This window comes from Oncorhynchus clarkii, chromosome 26 (assembly GCF_045791955.1).
Source record: "Oncorhynchus clarkii lewisi isolate Uvic-CL-2024 chromosome 26, UVic_Ocla_1.0, whole genome shotgun sequence".
In the NCBI taxonomy this organism is placed as follows: Eukaryota; Metazoa; Chordata; class Actinopteri; order Salmoniformes; family Salmonidae; genus Oncorhynchus; species Oncorhynchus clarkii.
In genome coordinates, this window is record NC_092172.1 from 13,693,986 (window position 1) to 13,718,918 (window position 24,933).

The 24,933-nt window shown below is 44.4% G+C and overlaps 1 protein-coding gene across 2 annotated transcripts in view; it reads left to right on the forward strand.

Annotated features, from left to right (window-relative positions):
• LOC139384904 (protein ENTREP2-like) overlaps nucleotides 1-24,933 on the forward strand; it is a 143,314-nt gene that overhangs the window by 49,317 nt on the left and 69,064 nt on the right. For both annotated transcript variants that reach the window (XM_071129805.1, XM_071129804.1), the window contains exon 2: nucleotides 18,923-18,979. In XM_071129805.1, the coding sequence (XP_070985906.1) occupies nucleotides 18,923-18,979 (57 nt within the window). The remainder of the gene's footprint in view (nucleotides 1-18,922; nucleotides 18,980-24,933) is intronic.

Here is a 24,933-nt window from a genome sequence, read left to right on the forward strand (position 1 = left end):
TAGATGTGTTAGACGTGTTCCATCTGTGATGAGAAAGTCCGAAATAAACGTCCGAAACGGCTCAGGTTTTGTGAAGATATGTTCTCCTTTTTTACTGCAATCCATTATGTTAGCACATGCTAGAACGTAATCATCATGGACAGCACATTGTTGCGTTGATTCCGCAGGTTAGTGATTCAGATAGATCAATCCAGACTTTGTGAGAGGGGATGGATACAGTCGTTCAATCATGGTAGATGATGATTGCTCGGCTTGGTTGTTCACTGCCAATTGCGTCTTGAAGCCATCAGTCAGCCACTTCCCTGTAAATTACTGGGTCCTATTCTTTTTGGATGTTTGTTGAATTAATAAAAAAATCTGAGTGTGTGTGTGTGTGTGTGTGTGTGTGTGTGTGTGTGTGTGTGTGTGTTCATGCTGAGGAAAAACACTGTATTTCCACCCTGGCTTTCTGCTGTGTCACGTCGTACTTGGTTGCAAACAGGGTAATGAAGGATCAATAGAGATGGTGTTTCATCAGAGGAAGAGCAGAGAGAGACGAAGAAAGCCATTTTGGCTCAGATAGCAAGGGGTATTATTTAGGGATTGATTCCTGGTGTTTTGGTCCAACTTGGCTAACCCATCATTTTAATCAAACGCTTCCTGTCCTCCACCTCCACTTTGGGCGGTGAAGGGCGTGTGGTACTGTACAGGTCCTGGGATGAGAGAGTGTCGTGGAAATTCAGTACTGAGAGAGACTTGGTCATTTCCTCGAACAATCATCTTTATTTAATATCGATACATTATTGCGATAATGAGACCGTCAGCCCACCAGTCTTGACTGACTGTTAGGCTGAGAGTCTAGCCTTTACAGACAATGCACAGTTTTTATATAGCTGATGCCAAGATTGCTTAGTCAGTCACTTCTAACCTTCCTATAAGCCACCTTGGTTATCTACACAGGATGGTCTTTTACTTAGTTTCCCCGATACCAGGAAGAACTCTTCCAGGCTCTCTCTATCTCGAGTCACACACACCACATCTTGTCTATAGAATGCTAGCTTTTAGGTTTTTATCACCAACACAAATCACTTGTCAGCTTCAAGCTATCTCTAGTAGAACCCATTTCCTCAACACCCAGACTAGCTGCAGGGTGCTAGAGTGGAGACCATAAAACACAGCATTAGCAGGATAGAAATATCTTACTGTTCGTTAAGCAAATAATTGTTCCATAGCCAACAAATAAGGTGAATACATCATTTTTCCCTCACAAGAGAGAAAGACAGAGTAGCACTCTACCACGACGTCAATGCAGTTTCCTTAAAGCCTATAAACATACACTACCGTTCAAAAGTTTGGGGTCACTTAGAAATGTCCTTGTTTTTGAAAGAAAAGCACATTTTCTATCCATTAAAATAACATCAAATTGATCATAAATACGTTGTAGACATTGTTAATGTTGTAAATGACTGTTGTAGCTGGAAACGGCAGATTTTTTATGGAATATCTACATAGGTGTACAGAGGCCCATTATTAGCAACCATCACTCCTGTGTTAGATGGCACGTTTTGTTAGCTAATCCAAGTTTATCATTTTAAAAGGCTAATTGATCATTAGAAAACCATTTTGCAATATGTTGACACAGCTGAAAACTGTTGTCCTGATTAAATAAAATTTGATTTGATTTAAAGAAGCAATAAAACTGGCCTTTAGACTAGATGAGTTTCTGGAGCATCAGCATTTGTGGGTTTGATTACAGGCTCAAAATGGGCAGAAACAAAGACCTTTCTTCTGCAACTCATCAGTCTATTCTTGTTCTGAGAAATTAAGGCTATTCCATGTGAGAAATTGCCAAGAAACTGAAGATCTCATACAACGCTGTGTACTACTCCCTTCACAGAACAGCGCAAACTGGCTCTACCAGAATAGAAAGAGGAGTGGGAGGCCCCGGTGCACAACTGAGCAAGAGGTCAAGTACATTAGAGTGTCTAGTTTGAGAAACAGATGTCTCACAAGTCCTCAACTGGCAGCTTCATTAAATAGTAACCGCAAAACACCAGTCTCAACGTCAACAGTGAAGAAGCGACTCCGGGATGCTGCCCCACCCACCCACTAGCCAATCAGAATTACCCACACACTAGCCAATCAGAATTAGTTTTTTCACACAAAAGGCTTTATTACAGACATAAATACTCCTCAGCCCCTAAATACTCCCGTCCCCTCAACACTTGAGACATCTGTGGACATTGTGTTGTGTGACAAAACTGCCCATTTTACAGTGGCCTTTTACTGTCCCCCGCACAAGGTGCACCTGTGTAATGACCATGCTGTTTAATCAGCTTCTTGATATGCCACACCTGTCATGTGGATGGATTATCTTGTCAAAGAGAAAAGCTCAGTAAGAAAGATGTGAACAAATTTGTGCAAGGAATTTGAGAGAAATGCGTTTTTTGTGCGTATGGAGAACTTGTGGGATCTTTTATTTCAGCTCATGATTCATGGGACCAACACTTTGCACGTTGTGTTTCTATTTTTCTTCCGTATAGATTTACTAACTGTACATTCATACACTCTCTCTGTGATCTTGTTTATGGCGAATCAGTTGATTGGACCAGTTACATAGCTGTTTGTTTGTTCTTCCTCCATATGTTTTATTTAATAGGACATTTACATCTAGTCTGCTCTACAAAGTCTTCTGTTGTATGCAGAGTTCTAAAGCACAGAGGCTGTTGGATAATTGAATGGAAAACAGTAGTGGCGTGTTTTGACGAATTCCACCTATCCTCCCCCACATCAAAGCAAGGCCCTGTTCAAATGAGACATCTCTCAGGTCCAGCTTTAGTTATGTGGCTGACATGACAGGCTCCTCTACAAGTGCTGGCCACAGAGTAGTTTTGATCTTGGGAAAGAAGAGACAGAGAGATCATGGGAGTAATTGCGAGTGCCAATGGACATCCCCTATCTAATGCAATCTGCCTTTCTCCTGGCCTGCAATTATCAAGAAGGACAGACTAGAGCAGTGCTCCCTGTGCTGTCTGTCTGTTGCCTGTGCCGTCTGTGCTGTCTGTAGGCCAGGCCAGCGACATCAGCAGTAATGTCATGCAGCAGGTCAGTGACATGCAGGTGGAGGGCTGCTGGACACAGATGATGGTGATGATGTTGTGGGATTGATTGTTTGTTTGTTCCCGTTGTGGTGATGAGAATTAGATTGTAATGTTAGCATTTTTCACAATGTGGTCAACTAAGCCTGGTTTTGTGATGATGATGATGAGGATGAGGATGATGACGTTGACAATGGCAATAGCATCATCACACTCGTCAGTGCATGAATCTTCCGGCGCCGACAGAGATGGCTGCCTCGCTTCGCGTTCCTAGGAAACTATGCAGGTTTTTGTTTTTTTACGTGTTATTTCTTACATTAGTACCCCAGGTCATCTTAGGTTTCATCACATACAGTCGAGAAGAACTACTGAATATAAGATCAGCGTCAACTCACCATCAGTACGACCAAGAATACGCTTTTCGCGACGCGGATCCTGTGCTCTGCCTTACAAACAGGACAACGGAGTGGATCCCATGCAGCGACCCAAAAAAACTACTCCGAAAAAGAGGGAAACGAGGCGGTCTTCTGGTCAGACTCCGGAGACGGGCACATCGTGCACCATTCCCTAGCATTCTTCTTGCCAATGTCCAGTCTCTTGACAACAAGGTTGATGAAATCCGAGCAAGGGTAGCATTCCAGAGGGACATCAGAGACTGTAACGTTCTTTGCTTCACGGAAACGTGGCTTACTGGAGAGACGCTATCCGAAGCGGTGCAGCCAACAGGTTTCTCCACGCATCGCGCAGACAGGAAAAAACATCTTTCTGGTAAAAAGAGGGGCGGGGGCGTATGCCTTATGACTAACGTGACATGGTGTGATGAAAGAAACATACAGGAACTCAAATCCTTCTGTTCACCTGATTTAGAATTCCTCACAATCAAATGTAGACTGCATTATCTACCAAGAGAATTCTCTTCGATTATAATCACAGCCGTATATATCCCCCCCCAAGCAGACACATCGTTGGCTCTGAATGAACTTTATTTGACTCTTTGCAAACTGGAAACCATTTATCCGGAGGCTGCATTCATTGTAGCTGGGGATTTTAACAAGGCTAATCTGAAAACAAGACTCCCCAAATTTTATCAGCATATCGATTGCGCAACCAGGGGTGGAAAGACCTTGGATCATTGTTACTCTAACTTCCGCGACGCATATAAGGCCCTGCCCCGCCCCCCTTTCGGAAAAGCTGACCACGACTCCATTTTGTTGATCCCTGCCTACAGACAGAAACTAAAACAAGAGGCTCCCACGCTGAGGTCTGTCCAACGCTGGTCCGACCAAGCTGACTCCACACTCCAAGACTGCTTCCATCACGTGGACTGGGACATGTTTCGTATTGCGTCAGACAACAACATTGACGAATACGCTGATTCGGTGTGCGAGTTCATTAGAACGTGCGTTGAAGATGTCGTTCGCATAGCAACGATTAAAACATTCCCTAACCAGAAACCGTGGATTGATGGCAGCATTCGTGTGAAACTGAAAGCGCGAACCACTGCTTTTAATCAGGGCAAGGTGTCTGGTAACATGACCGAATACAAACAGTGCAGCTATTCCCTCCGCAAGGCTATCAAACAAGCTAAGCGTCAGTACAGAGACAAAGTAGAATCTCAATTCAACGGCTCAGACACAAGAGGCATGTGGCAGGGTCTACAGTCAATCACGGACTACAGGAAGAAATCCAGCCCAGTCACGGACCAGGATGTCCTGCTCCCAGGCAGACTAAATAACTTTTTTGCCCGCTTTGAGGACAATACAGTGCCACTGACACGGCCTGCAACGAAAACTTGTGGTCTCTCCTTCACTGCAGCCGAGGTGAGTAAGACATTTAAACGTGTTAACCCTCGCAAGGCTGCAGGCCCAGACGGCATCCCCAGCCGCGCCCTCAGAGCATGCGCAGACCAGCTGGCCGGTGTGTTTTTGGACATATTCAATCAATCCCTATACCAGTCTGCTGTTCCCACATGCTTCAAGAGGGCCACCATTGTTCCTGTTCCCAAGAAAGCTAAGGTAACTGAGCTAAACAACTACCGCCCCGTAGCACTCACTTCCGTCATCATGAAGTGCTTTGAGAGACTAGTCAAGGACCATATCACCTCCACCCTACCTGACACCCTAGACCCACTCCAATTTGCTTACCGCCCAAATAGGTCCACAGACGATGCAATCTCAACCACACTGCACACTGCCCTAACCCATCTGGACAAGAGGAATACCTATGTGAGAATGCTGTTCATTGACTACAGCTCGGCATTCAACACCATAGTACCCTCCAAGCTCGTCATCAAGCTCGAGACCCTGGGTCTCGAACCCGCCCTGTGCAACTGGGTACTGGACTTCCTGACGGGCCGCCCCCAGGTGGTGAGGGTAGGCAACAACATCTCCTCCCCGCTGATCCTCAACACTGGGGCCCCACAAGGGTGCGTTCTGAGCCCTCTCCTGTACTCCCTGTTCACCCACGACTGCGTGGCCACGCACGCCTCCAACTCAATCATCAAGTTTGCGGACGACACAACAGTGGTAGGCTTGATTACCAACAACGACGAGACGGCCTACAGGGAGGAGGTGAGGGCCCTCGGAGTGTGGTGTCAGGAAAATAACCTCACACTCAACGTCAACAAAACTAAGGAGATGATTGTGGACTTCAGGAAACAGCAGAGGGAACACCCCCCTATCCACATCGATGGAACAGTAGTGGAGAGGGTAGCAAGTTTTAAGTTCCTCGGCATACACATCACAGACAAACTGAATTGGTCCACTCACACAGACAGCATTGTGAAGAAGGCGCAGCAGCGCCTCTTCAACCTCAGGAGGCTGAAGAAATTTGGCTTGTCACCAAAAGCACTCACAAACTTCTACAGATGCACAATCGAGAGCATCCTGGCGGGCTGTATCACCGCCTGGTACGGCAACTGCTCCGCCCTCAACCGTAAGGCTCTCCAGAGGGTAGTGAGGTCTGCACAACGCATCACCGGGGGCAAACTACCTGCCCTCCAGGACACCTACACCACCCGATGTCACAGGAAGGCCATAAAGATCATCAAGGACATCAACCACCCGAGCCACTGCCTGTTCACCCCGCTATCATCCAGAAGGCGAGGTCAGTACAGGTGCATCAAAGCTGGGACCGAGAGACTGAAAAACAGCTTCTATCTCAAGGCTATCAGACTGTTAAACAGCCACCACTAACATTGAGTGGCTGCTGCCAACACACTGACACTGACTCAACTCCAGCCACTTTAATAATGGGAATTGATGGGAAATGATGTAAATATATCACTAGCCACTTTAAACAATGCTACCTTATATAATGTTACTTACCCTACATTATTCATCTCATAGGCATACGTATATACTGTACTCTATATCATCGACTGTATCCTTATGTAATACATGTATCACTAGCCACTTTAACTATGCCACTTTGTTTACATACTCATCTCATATGTATATACTGTACTCGATACAATCTACTGTATCTGCCTATGCTGCTCTGTACCATCACTCATTCATATATCCTTATGTACATATTCTTTATCCCCTCACACTGTGTACAAGACAGTAGTTTTGAAATTGTTAGTTAGATTACTTGTTGGTTATTACTGCATTGTCGGAACTAGAAGCACAAGCATTTCGCTACACTCGCATTAACATCTGCTAACCATGTGTATGTGACAAATAAAATTTGATTTGATTTGATTTGATTTGCATGATCAGAGAAGATTTTAGACATACAGGATTCTAAAGGAATATTTCTGAATTCTGGAGCTTTTTGTTTAGATCTTAATTTACCTGTATGTGTAAAACGCTCCAAGGAAATCTATTTAGGCTATCACTTGTTAATGCTGATCGGTAGTTTCCACAATGAAGTATTTTTGCAATTAGACAAAAGCAGACTAACTTCTTAATTTGATCACCAATCGCTTCTCTTGTTGGAGTTGATTCAGCAGGAATTGGTGGACGGAGAGAATGATTTGATATGTGAGTAAACGACAGAGAGAGAGAGGAAGAAGAGGGATAAGACGAAATAATGATGAGTGGGGCAGAGAGACTGAGATGCCCAGCCCCCAGTCATTGCCTTACAACCTACTGTTGTCCCCCTGTTTCCATGGCAATGACGACAAGGTGCCTAAAGTGGAGGGATATGGGAAGGGGCTGGGGGAGGGGAGAAATGGAGAGGGAGAGAGAGAGAGAGAGAGAGAGAGAGAGAGAGAGGGATAGAGAGAGAGAGAGAGAGAGAGAGAGAGATTATTGTAGTAGAAGGAAGAGGGGTAAACCAAGCTATCTTTTAGAGCACCATTGTCTATAGCTTTTCTTTTGTCTTGGACAGTCCCATTCCCCATCACATAGACATGCAGTCTCAGTAAAAAGTAGAAGCCTCCCTGGACAAAGGGTTGAGGGAGCTGTTCAGGGCTGTAGTTTACGTAGACAGCAGCACTAATGTTCTTGCCGTATTCTCAAGAGGCACTAGAGAAGGATGGAGGACAGCGAGAGGAGTTCGAGTGAGAGCACACACCTCTCACCCCCATTCATAAAACATCAGCAGAGAAGGACTTCTGAAGGTCAGAACAGAACTGCTCATGCTGTCATCAGACTAAAGGTTCACTGTGATGGTAGAATTCATCTTCTATGTGCTTATTAACGTTAACCTCCTCAATCTCCTGGTGATGTCATGCTCCATTTTACAGCCTCACTGAATGCTCTCTCAGATCCAGACTCTTGTGTGTGTGAATTTGAGATGGAAACCATGTTTCTTTTTTACGGCCAACATAATGCCCTGAGAAACGGTTAAAAGTGTACCGGAATTTGGGGTTACAAGATGTTTGCTCAAAATTGTGTCATCCGAGCTCATCTCTGAATTGGGATTAAAGTGCTCACGCTGATTGACTAGATAGGAGTGTAAGCTCTCCACATTCAGGAGATGAAAGCAACTCCAGCCTCATCCCTGGCTGTGGGCTCTCCACTGATCACACAGAGGCAGTAGACATCAAGAGTGTCACCCCTTTTAAAGCAGGCCTCACTTAGACATCCATTTAATTACTAGACTGCTCCATTTAATTAAGGCGGGGCGGTGAGTTTCTCCTGACACATCCAATTCAGCCCTGGATATACATAGGCTCAGCAGCTACTCTCTACAAGATTTACACACACACACACACACACACTCATACATGCACGCACGCACACACACACACACACACACACACTCATACATGCACGCACGCACACACACACACACACACACACACACACACACACACACACACACACACACACACACACACACACACACATACACACACACATACACACACACACACACACACACACATACACACATGCTGAATGACAGTTGGGCAAGGAAGGGAATGTTTTTAGTAAGCTTTTTCCTAGCCAAAGATATATGAGAGGAGAGTGTATTAACTGTTACAGTAGAAGAGGCAGTAAGAGATGCACAAGCTCTTCAACGCCTGTGTGTGGCCAGGAAACTGAATGTTAGATGGAAACTGAATGTTGGATGGAAACTGAATGTTGGATGGAAACTGAATGTTGGATGGAAAGAATATCAGTTTGTGTTGAATATATGCTGAGCTTGTATGATGGTAGATTATGAAAACACATTATCTACTGCAGGGCTCCATCCTGTAGGTTCGCTTCAACCCCAATCTAGACCACCTAATTCCAATCTAGCCCACCTGATTCCAATCTAGCCCACCTGATTCCAATCTAGCGCACCTGATTCCAATCTAGCCCACCTGATTCCAATCTAGCCCACCTGATTCCAATCTTGCCCACCTGATTCCAATCTAGCGCACCTGATTCCAATCTAGCGCACCTGATTCCAATCTAGCGCACCTGATTCCAATCTAGCCCACCTGATTCCAATCTAGCCCACCTGATTCCAATCTAGCGCACCTGATTCCAATCTAGCGCACCTGATTCCAATCTAGCGCACCTGATTCCAATCTTGCCCACCTGATTCCAATCTTGCCCACCTGATTCCAATCTAGCGCACCTGATTCCAATCTAGCGCACCTGATTCCAATCTAGCCCACCTGATTCCAATCTAGCCCATCTGATTCCAATCTAGCCCACCTGATTCCAATCTAGCGCACCTGATTCCAATCTAGCGCACCTGATTCCAATCTAGCGCACCTGATTCTCATAATTAGCTGGTTGATAAGATGAATCAGGTCGGTTACAACTGGGGTTGGATTGAAAACCAACAGGAGGGTAGCTTTCCAGGAACAGGTTTCAAGAGCCCTGATCGACCTTGTATAACCAGGGTTTTGCCTTGTAGGTGAGAGGAAAAACACTTAGCCAGGAAGCCCCAACCACTAGAGCTCAGTAGCTAAACACCATGACTATTGAAGATGACAGTCTCAGGAGGAGGTAGGAGGTAGAGGTAGTAAAGAACATCATACTGGTATATGATCTGATAACCCAGGAGAGTCCTACTGCTACGTCTTCACCGTGCTGGCATGGCCTCCTTTTTAAGCCGCAGGTTTCTATTGGACAGGAGCCCACTCTAGACCACCTGCTGTCCACCATGCTGCCCAGGGCTGGACCAGTGACCTTGGACTTACCAGGTGACCCAGAAGGCAGTAAGAGTAGTGTGAACAATCAGAGAGAGCAGCACTTTACCTGATGACGTAATCAGCAGAAAAACATGATTTCACAGATGACAAAGACAATAACACAGAGTGCAATCTGTCTTGATGGAACAGAACATCATAACACAGGGGTCAGAGGTCAGGGAGCATCATAATACCAAGCTCCACTCGCTCCAGATGGACAGCTCAACCACAGGTGGTGTGAGACTCTCAGTAAGCTTCACACTGGGAGGAGATGGTTCACATGCACCTCACTTTCCCCCTGCGATATGTCATGTCACAAAGCAGTTCCAGAATCACCTTATCACACTCTAATAGGTGTGGAAGCAATACAAAAGACTATTGCCTCATTACATCCTAAATGTGATAGCTGTGTATGGAATCTGTAACAGGGCTGTGATGTGTTTGTGTGTGAGTGTGTGTGTTTGTGTATGTGTGTGTGTCTCTCTCTTTCTCTCTCTGATGAGTTTGGGTGCTTGCATCACATTGGATGGGAGTGAGATTTCGCGCACCCCCCACAGCTTTGAGGTTGATGGAAAATCATTATAGATCTTGGCAAGTGGCCGGCGGGTGGTTGCCTAGGAAACCTGGCTGTCTGTCGGTTGGTCCCTTCTTCCCATTGGTCTTGGTGGCCGGATGTATGTGAAATGCCCAGATTTTAAGACCTTCACTCAGAGTAATGTGTGCTTTGATGGGGGCAGGGGGTCTTGCATGAATGAATGAGATGAAATAAAAGCCGTTAGAAACATAGAATCCATGATGCACGCTGCTCTGTGTGATGTTTACCAGCCCTGTGGAGACTTTATTAGAAAGCAACCATCTTCCACTGGCAGCCAGTGTGTTATTATCATGCAGGTGATTGCAGATGACATGGTTTATCATTGTCGTCTGCCTTGTTTTAGTGGGATTGACTGAGCCCCGTCCACAGTGAGGGGCCCCAATGCTGAATGGGGGCAGGGCATTACAGTGCCTTGCGAAAGTATTCGGCCCCCTTGAACTTTGCGACCTTTTGCCACATTTCAGGCTTCAAACATAAAGATATAAAACTGTATTTTTTTTGTGAAGAATCAACAACAAGTGGGACACAATCATGAAGTGGAACGACATTTATTGGATATTTCAAACTTTTTTAACAAATCAAAAACTGAAAAATTGGGCGTGCAAAATTATTCAGCCCCCTTAAGTTAATACTTTGTAGCGCCACCTTTTGCTGCGATTACAGCTGTAAGTCGCTTGGGGTATGTCTCTATCAGTTTTGCACATCGAGAGACTGACATTTTTTCCCATTCCTCCTTGCAAAACAGCTCGAGCTCAGTGAGGTTGGATGGAGAGCATTTGTGAACAGCAGTTTTCAGTTCTTTCCACAGATTCTCGATTGGATTCAGGTCTGGACTTTGACTTGGCCATTCTAACACCTGGATATGTTTATTTTTGAACCATTCCATTGTAGATTTTGCTTTATGTTTTGGATCATTGTCTTGTTGGAAGACAAATCTCCGTCCCAGTCTCAGGTGCATTTATACGGAGACTTGATTACACACAGGTGGATTGTATTTATCATCATTAGTCGTTTAGGTCAACATTGGATCATTCAGAGATCCTCACTGACCTTCTGGAGAGAGTTTGCTGCACTGAAAGTAAAGGGGCTGAATAATTTTGCACGCCCAATTTTTCAGTTTTTGATTTGTTAAAAAAGTTTGAAATATCCAATAAATGTCGTTCCACTTCATGATTGTGTCCCACTTGTTGTTGATTCTTCACAAAAAAATACAGTTTTATATCTTTATGTTTGAAGCCTGAAATGTGGCAAAAGGTCGCAAAGTTCAAGGGGGCCGAATACTTTCGCAAGACACTGTATGTGAGGCACAGGGAGGGTGGACAGTCGGGTGAGAGGGGAGGTTGATAATGTCCACTCTTATGTTGTTATGCTGTAAACCATAACCACAGCCCCTACAGCATTCCAACAGCCCTCTCCATCCCTACCCCTGCCGTCCCCATCCACCGTTTCATCATTACAGCCTCATCAACACCATGCCAATCTCTGTGTGACAGAGAGAGAGAGAGCAGTGACCTCTGGGACAGGCCAGTGACTGCAGGGGGCATGCTCCTTGTGATTATCCCTGTTCTCCACTGATGCCTGGGGGTATAGGGTGCTGTAATCACTGCCCCCCCCTTCTCCACCTCCCACAGTCAGCTCAGGGTCAGTTATCATAACAGTACTAATGGGACAGCCTGGAAGAACACATCATTAATAGTAGTGGGCTCTGGGCTGGGGGATGAGAATAGAGCTTTCACTGCTTTGAGGTTAGCTCTTTAAGAGGGTCCAGAGTTGTGTCCTGCAATGTAAAGGACATGTGGAGGGTAGGGGTGTGTAGGTGTATAACAGTGTGTAGGTATATACTGTATATATATATATATATATATATATAACTGACCCAAATATATACCGTGCCAGTCAAACGTTTAGTCACACCTACTCATTCCAGGGTTTTTCTTTATGTTTCTCTATTTTCAAAACTATGAAGTAACACATATGGAATCATGTAGTAACCAAAAAAGATTTTAGATTTTTCAAAGCAGCCACCCAGCTTCATGAGGTAGTCACCTGGAATGCATTTCAATTAACAGGTGTGCCTTGTTAAAAGTTAAATTGTGGAATTTATTTCCTTCTAAATGCGTTTGAGCCAATCATTTGTGTTGTGACAAGGTAGGGGTGGTATACAGAAGATAGCCCTATTTTGTAAAAGACCAAGTCCATGTTATGGCAAGAACAGCTCAAATAAGCAAAAGAGAAATGACAGTCTATCACTACTTTAAGACATGAAGCTCAGTCAACAGGGAAAATGTAAATTTCTTCAAGTGCAGTCGCAAAAACCATCAAGGGCTATGATGAAACTGTCTCTCTTGAGGATCGCCACAGGAAAGGAAGCCCCAGAGTTACCTATGCTGCAGATGATAAGTTCATTAGAGTTAACTGCACCTCAGATTGCAGCCCAAATAAATGCCTCACAGAGTTCAAGTAACAGACACATCCCAACATCAACTGTTCAGTTAATCAGGCCTTCGTGGTCGAATTGCTGCAAAGAAACCACTATTAAAGGACACCAATAATAAGAAGAGACTTGCTTGGGCCAAGAAACACTAGCAATGAACATTAGAACGGTAGACATCTGTCCTTTGGTCTGATGAGTACAAATGTGAGATTTTTGATTCCAACCGCCGTGTCTTTGTGAGACGCAGAGAAGGCAAATGGAAAATTTCTGGATGTGTGGTTCCCACCGTGATGCATGAAGGTGGTGGTGTGGGGGTGCTTTGCTTGTGACTGTTGGTGATTTATTTAGAATTCAAGGCACACTTAACCAGAATGGCTGCCACAGCATTCTGCAGCGATACACCATCCCATCTGGTTTGCACTTAGTGAGACTATTTTTAATTTTTAACAGGACAATGACCCAACACACCTCCAGGCTGTGTAAGGGCTATTTCACCAAGAAGGAGAGTGATGTAGTGATGTAGTGCTATCAGGTGACCTGGCCTCCACAATCCCCCGACATCAACCCAATTGAGATGGTTTGGGATGAGTTGGACTGCAGAGTGAAGGAAAAGCAGCCAACAAGTGCTCAGCATATGTGGGAACTCCTTCAAGACTGTTGAAAAAGCATTCCTAATGAAGCTGGTTGAGAGAATGCCAAGAGTGTCTAAAGTCTAAAGGCAAAGGGTGGCTACTTTGAAGAATCTCAAATATATTTTGATTTGTTTAACACTTTTTTGCTTACTACATGATTCCAAGTGTGTTATTTCATAGTTTTTATGTCGTCAATGTAGAAAATAGTAAAAATAAAGAAAAACCCTTGAATGAGTAGGTGTGTCCAAACTTTTTACTAGTACGGTATATAAAAAAGGAACTAATTCCCGACTTTCAACTTTGATAGTAGAGCGCACAAGGCTTTTCTCAATGCTGTAGAATGTAGAGAAAAATGGGCAGTTCAAGAGGGTGCTACGACGTTGATGTCAAAACGTTGTTTTCTTTGCCTTATGTCATTATAAATTACATAGAATAAATCATTAGATTGTTTTCTACAATATTATAACCTTAATATACGTGTACTTGACAGTGTTGATAAAATAAGAATGTTAATTTGCTGTGACTGTTGCTAGTTTAGACTGTGCTGCTCTTGGATGTATCTCTTCCATATTTGGCGTTGTGAGGTGGTACAACTTTGAGGCGTTTCCACTGGTTGGACCAATCAAAATCAACTTGATACCGTCGTCATTTTCACCTCCAGGAAAATTGCTCACGAACCTGCAGCCACTAGTTAGCTTGTCAGTTGATGTTCGAAAGTAACGCAGTTCTGCTGCGGTGCTCCGCAGCGCCACAGAGCGCCACAGAGTTCTACTGAGCAGTGACCACTTTTTGATCATGCCTGTGATGACATTCCATTCACTCCAAACATACTAGATTCTGAGAGTAAATCGTTGATTACTTTTTAAGCATATATTGTAGAGACATGGGGTTTAAACTATTGTTTTCCTGATTGAATTTTCATTAAACCTCGTTTGAATTAATCATTTTCTGTTTGATCAGCCGACAAGGTGAAATTTCTAAATTGAGTAGTGCATCATCAGTTTTCCTCTTGTCCTGGCAGTCATTTCATACCTTACAGAGCTATTTATGACTTGTCAGAAATGTCCAGATCAACTAGCCTATGTCAGTTCACGTTGTTTATCTAGGTTTTTTAGCCCATAGATTTTGTTGTAATTTTTGAGTCACACGAATACACATTAGACATGGCAAAATGTATATTATTGCAAGAAAATGAGCTTTAAACCTGCTAAATGTTCTCTCCACCAACAAGAGGGGTGTGAACAGTTTATGTCATGATCAGTGCTTGTGCCCATAGAAATCGGCGTGGCTTGCGAGCGTGTAGTGTGGATGTTCCCCAATGCTGTAAGGGGGGCCTGAGTAAAAAAGTTTGGGAACCCCAGTATTAAAGCTTAATTTCCAATAGCTGTGCCTTTGTCTTGGACAGTCCCATTCCCCATCACATAGACATGCAGTCTCAGTAAAAAAGTAGAAGCCTCCCTGGACAAAGGGTTGAGGGAGCTGTTCAGGGCTGTAGTTTACGTAGACAGCAGTACTAATGTTCTTGCCGTATTCTCAAGAGGCACTAGAGAAGGATGGAAGACAGCGAGAGGAGTTCGAGTGAGAGCACACACCTCTCACCCCCATTCATAAAACATCAGCAGAGAAGGACTTCTGAAGGTCAGAACAGAACTGCTCATGCTGTCATCAGACTAAAGGTTCACTGTGATGGTAGAATTCATCTTCTATGTGCTTATTAACGTTAACCTCCTCAATCTCCTGGTGATGTCATGCTCCATTTTACAGCCTCACTGAATGCTCTCTCAGATCCAGACTCTTGTGTGTGTGTGAATTTGAGATGGAAACCATGTTTATTTTTTAAGGCCAACATAATGCCCTGAGAAACGGTTAAAAGTGTACCGGAATTTGTGTCGTCTGAGCTCATCTCTGAATTGGGATTAAAGTGCTCATTCTGGTCAATTTAGATTGGGGCGTAAACTCTCTATATCCATGAGATCAAAGCAACTCCAGCCTGGATTTTCCGCAGCCAGGTATAGGAGTGTGTAGGAGTAGGAGTGTGTATGGGTGTGTAGGTGTGTAAGAGTGTGTACAGGCTGCAGCGTACATAAACGCTCCGGACTGGAATGTGGCCGGGGGGGATCAGTCAGACAGGAGAAAGGGCTTTGGGGTCAATGACATTCTGACCGAGGGATCTAGGAGGGCTTATTGGGTTTTGTCTTCTGAAAAACATAGTTTGACTTTTCTGTTCAGTTGGTGGACGGCAAATAAAATACATGGTTGTGATATCAGATACTTGTGTTGTGGAAGGCTTATGATTGATCACGATGTGTACTGTTCAGAACATTAGGGTTGTTATGCTGTGTGTGTGTGTGTGTGTGTGTGTGTGTGTGTGTGTGTGTGTGTGTGTGTGTGTGTGTGTGTGTGTGTGTGTGTGTGTGTGTGTGTGTGTGTGTGTGTGTGTGTTCGTCCGTGCGTGCGTGCGTGTGTTCGTTCGTGTGTGCGTGGCTGTCAGAGTGCAGTACATTCTTTCATGTCTCTGTGTGGCACAACCTGTGATGAGTTGCTTGGAAAGTTTAGACCCCTCTTTCATCCCATTTCAGTAGCCATTTTGTCTCGGTGTGCATATGTATGTGTTCTACACGCCAGAGTTGTTGGCTCAGTTGATAGTCATGAGTGTAGCCAGTGTGTCTGTTGGTGGCTATATGTAAATGCTGTGCTTTGTTTTGTGTGGTTAAAGGTGGTTGTCGTATTTATCTCTGGATGGTAAGCTATACACTGTAGGGACCATGTCGTGCAGCCAGATGTGGGAGAGAGAGAAGAGAGAGGCTATTCTCTCCTGATGATAGGCAACACTAAACAACAGGAGTCTGATTGGAAGCCATCTCAATACAGAAGCCTTTCATGGTAGGATGCAGGAATCGATGGCCCTGATACTGTGTAGTTATTGAGAGCAGATGTGGGTATTTCATGGATCATTTGCTCCTTTCAGAGAATACGTTTGTTTGTGTTGATAACAGTCAGTTGAGAATGAGAATAATTGATTAGATAATTTGGGTGTCCCGTTTTGAACACAAAGCCCACGGTGTGTATAAATTGCAGCAGGGCAGAAGTAAAAGAAGGGGAGCTTTTCCAGACTGGTGAGTTGAGCTGAATAGGTGGCCAGGCCTCAGTGACTACCGTGGTAAAGTGTCTTAATCCTTTTCCCAGTGCAGCAGAGAGAGAGAAATCCCTGCGTGATTGACACAAAGCTATCACAGGCAGCCCTCTCCATATCACCTCTCAGACAGAGACTACCATAGCTACAGCCTCTGCTCCAGCCAGCCTCAGCCCAGGGTTTAGCAGCTCCACTAGCCCCTAAAGCCTACCTGACTATCCTTCTCCAGGGGACCAGAGTTGTTTCACTCTCAGACATCTAACTTCCTGAAGTTTCCCCTTATGACCAGCTGTCAGAGTAGAGACAAGGCTGAGTGGATTCTCTACTCTACCACTGATATCTCACCAGTTAAGAGTGGTAGCTAATGAATGTTCCCTTCGTCCCCTGGAAGAGGGCTGGTGCAGGGCTTAACGCAGCCAGCCTGTCCTTCCTCTCCTCCACCATCTGAGATGTAAGATTGAAACTTGGAGATAAGAGGGAGTCCCCTGGGTGTCATGACAACTAAGCTCTATGGAAAGAAAAGTGAAACTTAACTGTGTTGCCGCGGTAATAGCCATCCATTCATGTGCTCCCTGGTTCTTTATGTGGCATCAGAGGTTGATTGGGGCTGTTTGGAGATCAGGTGTGTGAGACGGTTACAGTGTTGCTCTGTACCAGAGGTGTCTGCTAAAGACAGGAGCAGAAGAGGGGAGCTGATCTCTGTGTGTCTGCTGTCTGGCACAGACCTGGGCTGCTTTTACTGCTGAACAGATTTACTACCAGACTGCATTTACAGGGATACAGCCCTTATCTCCATCTCTCGCTCCCTCCTTCCCTCCTTCTTGCTCTCTCTCTCTCTCTCTCTCTCTCATGCTCTCTCTCTCTCTCTCTCTTCCTCTGTTGCAACAGAATGCGTGATCTATAATTAATGAGAGCAAATAGAGAGTGTTCACATCTCGCTAGACATCTGCCTTTGAAATTATCATCACTCTCCAAGCTTCCGAAAGAAACATATTTATGTCACTTGCAGAATATGTTTAATGATTCCATCAAATTATCACTTCAGAATTAAAATGACTGAGTATGTAAAATCATCTTGCCTCGATTTTGTCACTGTTCAAAACAAAGAAATCTTACCGTGTAGGCATAAACATGCATAATTATGTTGGCAGTAGGCATGGTACAGTGATAACGTGTACATTCTGGCAGACGATAGGTATTGGCTCCTGCACGCTGTATCTACAACTGCTAATCTGCAGTCAGGAAGTCACTCAGCACTTTTTGATTGGACAAGATAAACAATCCTCCTGATCTGAAACAGTAATGACCTGCCAGTCTCACTGATCTTCAGCCCTCATCTAAAATGGGTCAAATATGAATAACACTGTGCAAATGTAACATCTCCATAATGTTCTTCCTGTACATCCATTGGGGCTCTGTAAGATAGTAGGCTAGATCCCAGGCAGTTTTATCAACGTGCGCACAGCCCTCGGTAGTCTGACGGAATCAGGAGCAAAATGGTGGTATTTATGTACAGGTGCAGAAAGTGAGCTGGAACTAAGGAATATGGAAAATGGCCATTCCATAATACATGTCACAAATACTAGGACATCATATCACATAAACATTCAAAGAATAGCGATATTAGGAAAATACCCTTCTACATAGAAAACCCAAATGATAGAATATGCAGATGTGACCCAAGCTCACTCTCCAAAGCAGTTCAGGCCAGCGATACAAAGTAACTTTCAACTCTAATAATAAACCATGCCAAATGTTTTACCCGCGTGTGATTCTTATGTAACGGCTGCGATGTATGCTAGAAGGGTTTTAGCAACAGGAAAATGTCTGAAACAGTTCGCGACATAAACAAGCGGCATTTGCAGTCTGTGTTGGCCGTGAAATGAGTGGCCAGCATTGGAGTAGGCGCTCTCCAATGCGCAACTTCACTCACTGTCTGCTTCAGTGTGTTTTCAGTCATTCTTCTCTTTTTGAGTATCAGCCAAAGACTTAAAACAAGTTAAGATGGCTACAACAATGGAGGGGATTGGTTTGCCCTTGGTAGTGAAAGGCTGCCTCTAGGTCTGATGGCTTTCCAGCTGAACTTAGGGATTCAGAGAGAGGCTAGCGTGTAAGAGAGAGGGGATGGAGAGAGAGAGAGAGAAGCTAGGTGGGTGGGGGAGTGTTGTTGGTTAATGTTGGGTGAAGGAGAGAGAATGTAGAGAAACAGAATGCTGGAGGCTAATAGAACACCAGATATGAAGTTTCAAAAATGTACTGTGATACTGTGATGTGTCAACTCACACCAAGGAGATATGATCACAATCCAAGATCACACCACAGTGAACCTATACGGAAAGCCTTGGCACCCATGTCTGTCTTTCCCCTTTCTCTCACATGCGGGGACTGTTCACGACCATGTTGGTTATCCTAACTGTTGTACTGTGTTCTCTTCCCTTCCACTGACCTATAGCGTTGCTCTCTTTCAGGTGCTGCTGTCTGGACTGATAGGAGTGGTGTCATGGAAGAGGCCTCTCTCTCTGGTGGTGAGTGATGGTCTAACTCTAACTTCCTGATCTGACCTAACCTTCTCAGGGTGTCACGCCCTGACCTTAGTATTCTTTGTTTTCTTTATTATTTTGGTTAGGTCAGGGTGTGACATGGGTGATATATGTGTTTTTTGTACTGTCTAGGGGTTTTGTATGTTTATGTGGTTGTTTACTATCTAGGTGTTTTGTATGTCTATGGTTGCCTAGATTGGTTCTCAATCAGAGGCAGCTGTTTATCGTTGTCTCTGATTGGGAACCATATTTAGGCAGCCATATTCCTTGGGTATTTCGTGGGTTATTGTCTATGTATTAGTTGCTTGTGTCTGCACTTATATTATATAGCGGCACATTCGGTTTATTGTTTTGTAAGTTTGTTTAGTGTTTCTTCATTAAAGAAGTATGTATTCATCTTACGCTGGGCCTTGGTCTCCTCCATACATCGAACGTGACACAGGGGGGATATTTGCCTCTCTCCAAGCCCTCTCCAGGGCAACTGGTTTTCAGTGGTATAAAAATACTTTAAAGTACTACATAAGTAGTTTTTTGGGGGTATCTGTACTTTACTTCACTATTTATATTTTTGTCGACTTTTACTTTTACTCCACTACATTCCTAAAGAAAAGAATGTACTTTTTACTCCATACATTTTCCCTGACACCCAAAAGTACTCGTTACATTATGAATGCTTAGCAGGACAGTAAAATGGTCTAATTCACACACTTAAAGAGAAAATCCCTGGTCATCCCTAATGCATCTGATCTGGCGGACTCACTAAACGCAAATGCTTTATTTGTAAATGATATCTGAGTGGTGGAGTGTGCCCCTGGCTATCTGTAAATTAAAAAAAAATCTGATTTGCTTAATATAAGGAGTTTAAAATGATTTATACTTTTACTTTTTATGCTGAAGTATATTTTAGCAATTACATTTACTTTTGATACTTAAGTATATTTAAAACCAAATACTTTTTAAAACTTTTACTCAAGTATGATTTTACTGGGTTACTTTCACTTTAGTCATTTTCTATTAAGTAATATTTACTTTTACTCAAGTATGACAATTGGGTACTTTTTCCACCACTGCTGGTTTTGGCACCCAGGGTAACAGCATGCGAGGGTGTTGTCTGTGTGACCCTCTACTGTGAGAAGGCCTGGATTTGTGCTAGCCGGGATAAAATACTGTTAAAATAGATCACAACTCCAATGCCTTTGAGAAAGGAGACTCTCATCTCAACCACTGACCTGGAAATGGTCAGACTACACTGAACGTTTCTATCGCTTTTAGTTCTGTAATAGGGACAATCTTTCCACTGTGTCGTCAGTACAGTCGCCCACAGTGTTAGGAATCAAAATGGGCTGGAATGGTTCAGCAGCACAGAAATGACAGGTATGTTTGTCCTGCAGGCATCTTTACAATGAGTTTTTCTTTCTCCTAAGTAGTTGTTTTTCTCCACGCGTAATGCCAGAGGGTTGTATCATAAACACTACACTGTCTTCAGAAACAGCTATGTTGTAGGTCCTTATAGCAATGATCAAAGGGCCAGTGTCACTCCTACTCAGTCCTCACTATCATCACCATTCTCCTCAGGACATCAGAGAGCAGAGAACGTCTCCCTCTCTCTGTCATGCTCCTCATGTGTATAATTCTCTAATTTGACATTTTTGCCATGTTAGACACAATCACCATACAATGTTTTCTCAGAGTTGCTCAGCTGTGTAATGGATGTCTCTTTCCAGAAGGCTTATGACAGAAATCACTACCAGAGTCTCTGAGATGAGCCTGAGAGGGGGATCTAATAGCCTGTCATGTTAGACTACAGTCAAACCCGTGTTCAGAGCCTCTGCTCATTGTGGATTTACAGTAGCTCCAAGTCTGGTGGGCAGCCTGAGAATGGGATGTAAAATGTATGCATTCAGTCTGCAATGTGATCTGCAATGTGCTGCCAACCATTGATTTCATACATAATAGCAGCATGGCTTGAGAAAGCTTCCTGAATTTCTGATGTGTCTCTTTCCTTGGTCTGAGTGTGGACGTGTAGGGATCCATTCAGTCAGTGGGCTGTATGTTGGTGGTAGTGGTGCCTGCAGTGTGCTTTAAATAGTCTTAGTGGTGTGGTGCCTGCAGTGTGCTTTAAATAGTCTTAGAGGTGTGTGGTGCCTACAGTGTGCTTTAAATAGTCTTAGTGGTGTGGTGTCTGCAGTGTGCTTTAAATAGTCTTAGTGGTGTGTGGTGTCTGCAGTGTGCTTTAAATAGTGTTAGTGGTGTGTGGTGTCTGCAGTGCGCTGTAATTAGAGTTAGTGGTGTGGTGTCTGCAGTGTGTTGTAATTAGAGTTAGTGGTGTGGTGTCTGCAGTGTGCTGTAATTAGTGGTGTGGTGTGTGTGGTGTCTACAGTGTGTTGTAATTAGTGGTGTGGCGTGTGGTGTCTACAGTGTGCTGTAATTAGTGGTGTAGTGTCTGCAGTGTGCTGTAATTAGTGGTGTGTGGTGTCTGCAGTGTGCTGTAATTAGTGGTGTGGTGTGTGGTGTCTACAGTGTGCTGTAATTAGTGGTGTAGTGTCTGCAGTGTGCTGTAATTAGTGGTGTGTGGTGTCTGCAGTGTGCTGTAATTAGTGGTGTGGTGTGTGGTGTCTGCAGTGTGCAGTAATTAGTGGTGTGGTGTGTGGTGTCTGCAGTGTGCTGTAATTAGTGATAGTGGTGTCTGCAGTGTGCTGTAATTAGTGGTGTGGTGTGTGGTGTCTGCAGTGTGCTGTAATTAGTGATAGTGGTGTCTGCAGTGTGCTGTAATTAGTGGTGTGGTGTGTGGTGTCTGCAGTGTGCTTTAAATAGTGTTAGTGGTGTGTGGTGTCTGCAGTGCGCTGTAATTAGAGTTAGTGGTGTGGTGTCTGCAGTGTGTTGTAATTAGAGTTAGTGGTGTGGTGTCTGCAGTGTGCTGTAATTAGTGGGGTGGTGTGTGGTGTCTACAGTGTGCTGTAATTAGTGGTGTAGTGTCTGCAGTGTGCTGTAATTAGTGGTGTGTGGTGTCTGCAGTGTGCTTTAATTAGTGGTGTGGTGTGTGGTGTCTACAGTGTGCTGTAATTAGTGGTGTAGTGTCTGCAGTGCGCTGTAATTAGTGGTGTGTGGTGTCTGCAGTGTGCTGTAATTAGTGGTGTGGTGTGTGGTGTCTGCAGTGTGCTGTAATTAGTGGTGTGATGTGTGGTGTCTGCAGTGTGCTGTAATTAGTGATAGTGGTGTCTGCAGTGTGCTGTAATTAGTGGTGTGGTGTGTGGTGTCTGCAGTGTGCTGTAATTAGTGGTGTGGTGTGTGGTGTCTGCAGTGTGCTATAATTAATGGTGTGGTGTGTTGTCTGCAGTGTGCTGTAAATAGTGGTGTGGTGCCTGCAGTGTGCTGTGATTAGTGTTAGAGGTGTGTGGTGTCTACAGTGTGCTGTAATTAGTGTTAGTGGTGTGGTGCCTGCAGTGTGCTGTAATTAGAGTTAGTGGTGTGTGGTGTCTGCAGTGTGCTGTAATTAGTGTTAGTGGTGTGGTGTGTGCTGTAATTAGTGTTAGTGGTGTGGTGTCTACAGTGTGCTGTAATTAGTGTTAGTGGTGTGGTGCCTGCAGTGTGCTGTAATTAGAGTTAGTGGTGTGTGGTGTCTACAGTGTGCTGTAATTAGTGTTAGTGGTGTGGTGCCTGCAGTGTGCTGTAATTAGAGTTAGTGGTGTGTGGTGTCTACAGTGTGTTGTAATTAGTGGTGTGGCGTGTGGTGTCTACAGTGTGCTGTAATTAGTGGTGTAGTGTCTGCAGTGTGCTGTAATTAGTGGTGTGTGGTGTCTGCAGTGTGCTGTAATTAGTGGTGTGGTGTGTGGTGTCTACAGTGTGCTGTAATTAGTGGTGTAGTGTCTGCAGTGTGCTGTAATTAGTGGTGTGTGGTGTCTGCAGTGTGCTGTAATTAGTGGTGTGGTGTGTGGTGTCTGCAGTGTGCAGTAATTAGTGGTGTGGTGTGTGGTGTCTGCAGTGTGCTGTAATTAGTGATAGTGGTGTCTGCAGTGTGCTGTAATTAGTGGTGTGGTGTGTGGTGTCTGCAGTGTGCTGTAATTAGTGATAGTGGTGTCTGCAGTGTGCTGTAATTAGTGGTGTGGTGTGTGGTGTCTGCAGTGTGCTTTAAATAGTGTTAGTGGTGTGTGGTGTCTGCAGTGCGCTGTAATTAGAGTTAGTGGTGTGGTGTCTGCAGTGTGTTGTAATTAGAGTTAGTGGTGTGGTGTCTGCAGTGTGCTGTAATTAGTGGGGTGGTGTGTGGTGTCTACAGTGTGCTGTAATTAGTGGTGTAGTGTCTGCAGTGTGCTGTAATTAGTGGTGTGTGGTGTCTGCAGTGTGCTTTAATTAGTGGTGTGGTGTGTGGTGTCTACAGTGTGCTGTAATTAGTGGTGTAGTGTCTGCAGTGCGCTGTAATTAGTGGTGTGTGGTGTCTGCAGTGTGCTGTAATTAGTGGTGTGGTGTGTGGTGTCTGCAGTGTGCTGTAATTAGTGGTGTGATGTGTGGTGTCTGCAGTGTGCTGTAATTAGTGATAGTGGTGTCTGCAGTGTGCTGTAATTAGTGGTGTGGTGTGTGGTGTCTGCAGTGTGCTGTAATTAGTGGTGTGGTGTGTGGTGTCTGCAGTGTGCTATAATTAATGGTGTGGTGTGTTGTCTGCAGTGTGCTGTAAATAGTGGTGTGGTGCCTGCAGTGTGCTGTGATTAGTGTTAGAGGTGTGTGGTGTCTACAGTGTGCTGTAATTAGTGTTAGTGGTGTGGTGCCTGCAGTGTGCTGTAATTAGAGTTAGTGGTGTGTGGTGTCTGCAGTGTGCTGTAATTAGTGTTAGTGGTGTGGTGTGTGCTGTAATTAGTGTTAGTGATGTGGTGTCTACAGTGTGCTGTAATTAGTGTTAGTTGTGTGTGGTGTCTGCAGTGTACTGTAATTAGTGTTAGTGGTGTGTGGTGTCTGCAGTGTGCTGTAATTAGTGTTAGTGGTGTGTGGTGTCTGCAGTGTGCTGTAATTAGTGTTAGTGGTGTCTGCAGTGTGCTGTAATTAGTGTTAGTGGTGTGGTGTCTGCAGTGTGCTGTAATTAGTGTTAGTGGTGTGTGGTGTCTGCAGTGTGCTGTAATTAGTGTTAGTTGTGTGTGGTGTCTGCAGTGTGCTGTAATTAGTGTTAGTGGTGTGTGGTGTCTGCAGTGTGCTGTAATTAGTGTTAGTGGTGTGTGGTGTCTGCAGTGTGCTGTAATTAGTGTTAGTGGTGTGTGGTGTCTACAGTGTGCAGTAATTAGTGTTAGTGGTGTCGTGTCTGCAGTGTGCTGTAATTAGAGTTAGTGGTGTGTGGTGTCTGAAGTGTGCTGTAATTATAGTTAGTGGTGTGGTGTCTGTAGTGCGCTGTAATTAGTGTTAGTGGTGTGGTGTCTGCAGTGTGCTGTAATTAGTGTTAGTTGTGTGTGGTGTCTACAGTGTGCTGTAATTAGAGTTAGTTGTATGGTGTCTGCAGTGTGCTGTAATTAGTGTTAGTTGTGTGTGGTGTCTACAGTGTGCTGTAATTAGAGTTAGTTGTGTGTGGTGTTAGTGGTGTCTGCACATCAATAAGGGATCATAGCTTTCACCTGGATTCACCTGGTCAGTCTATGTCATGGAAAGTTCCTAATGTTCCTAATGTTTTGTACACTCAGTGTATATCAACATGGAATGACGCTAACCACGCCTGACGGTAACCACGCCCTACAGTATAACTAGACAGGCTAGTTAGACTCAGCCTCTTTGTCACATCACCTCTATGGTACAGCAGCTAGATCGATCAGCTCTCAATGTACAAGGCATAGGCAGATATAGTCCCATTTCTACTCCTTCATAACAGTGGCAGTGTGGCTGGAATGATCACCTCTCCCACAATGTTAATATTAATGTGATACCTATCGATGAAACAGCCAACAGGAATGAGGCTAGAGCTGTAT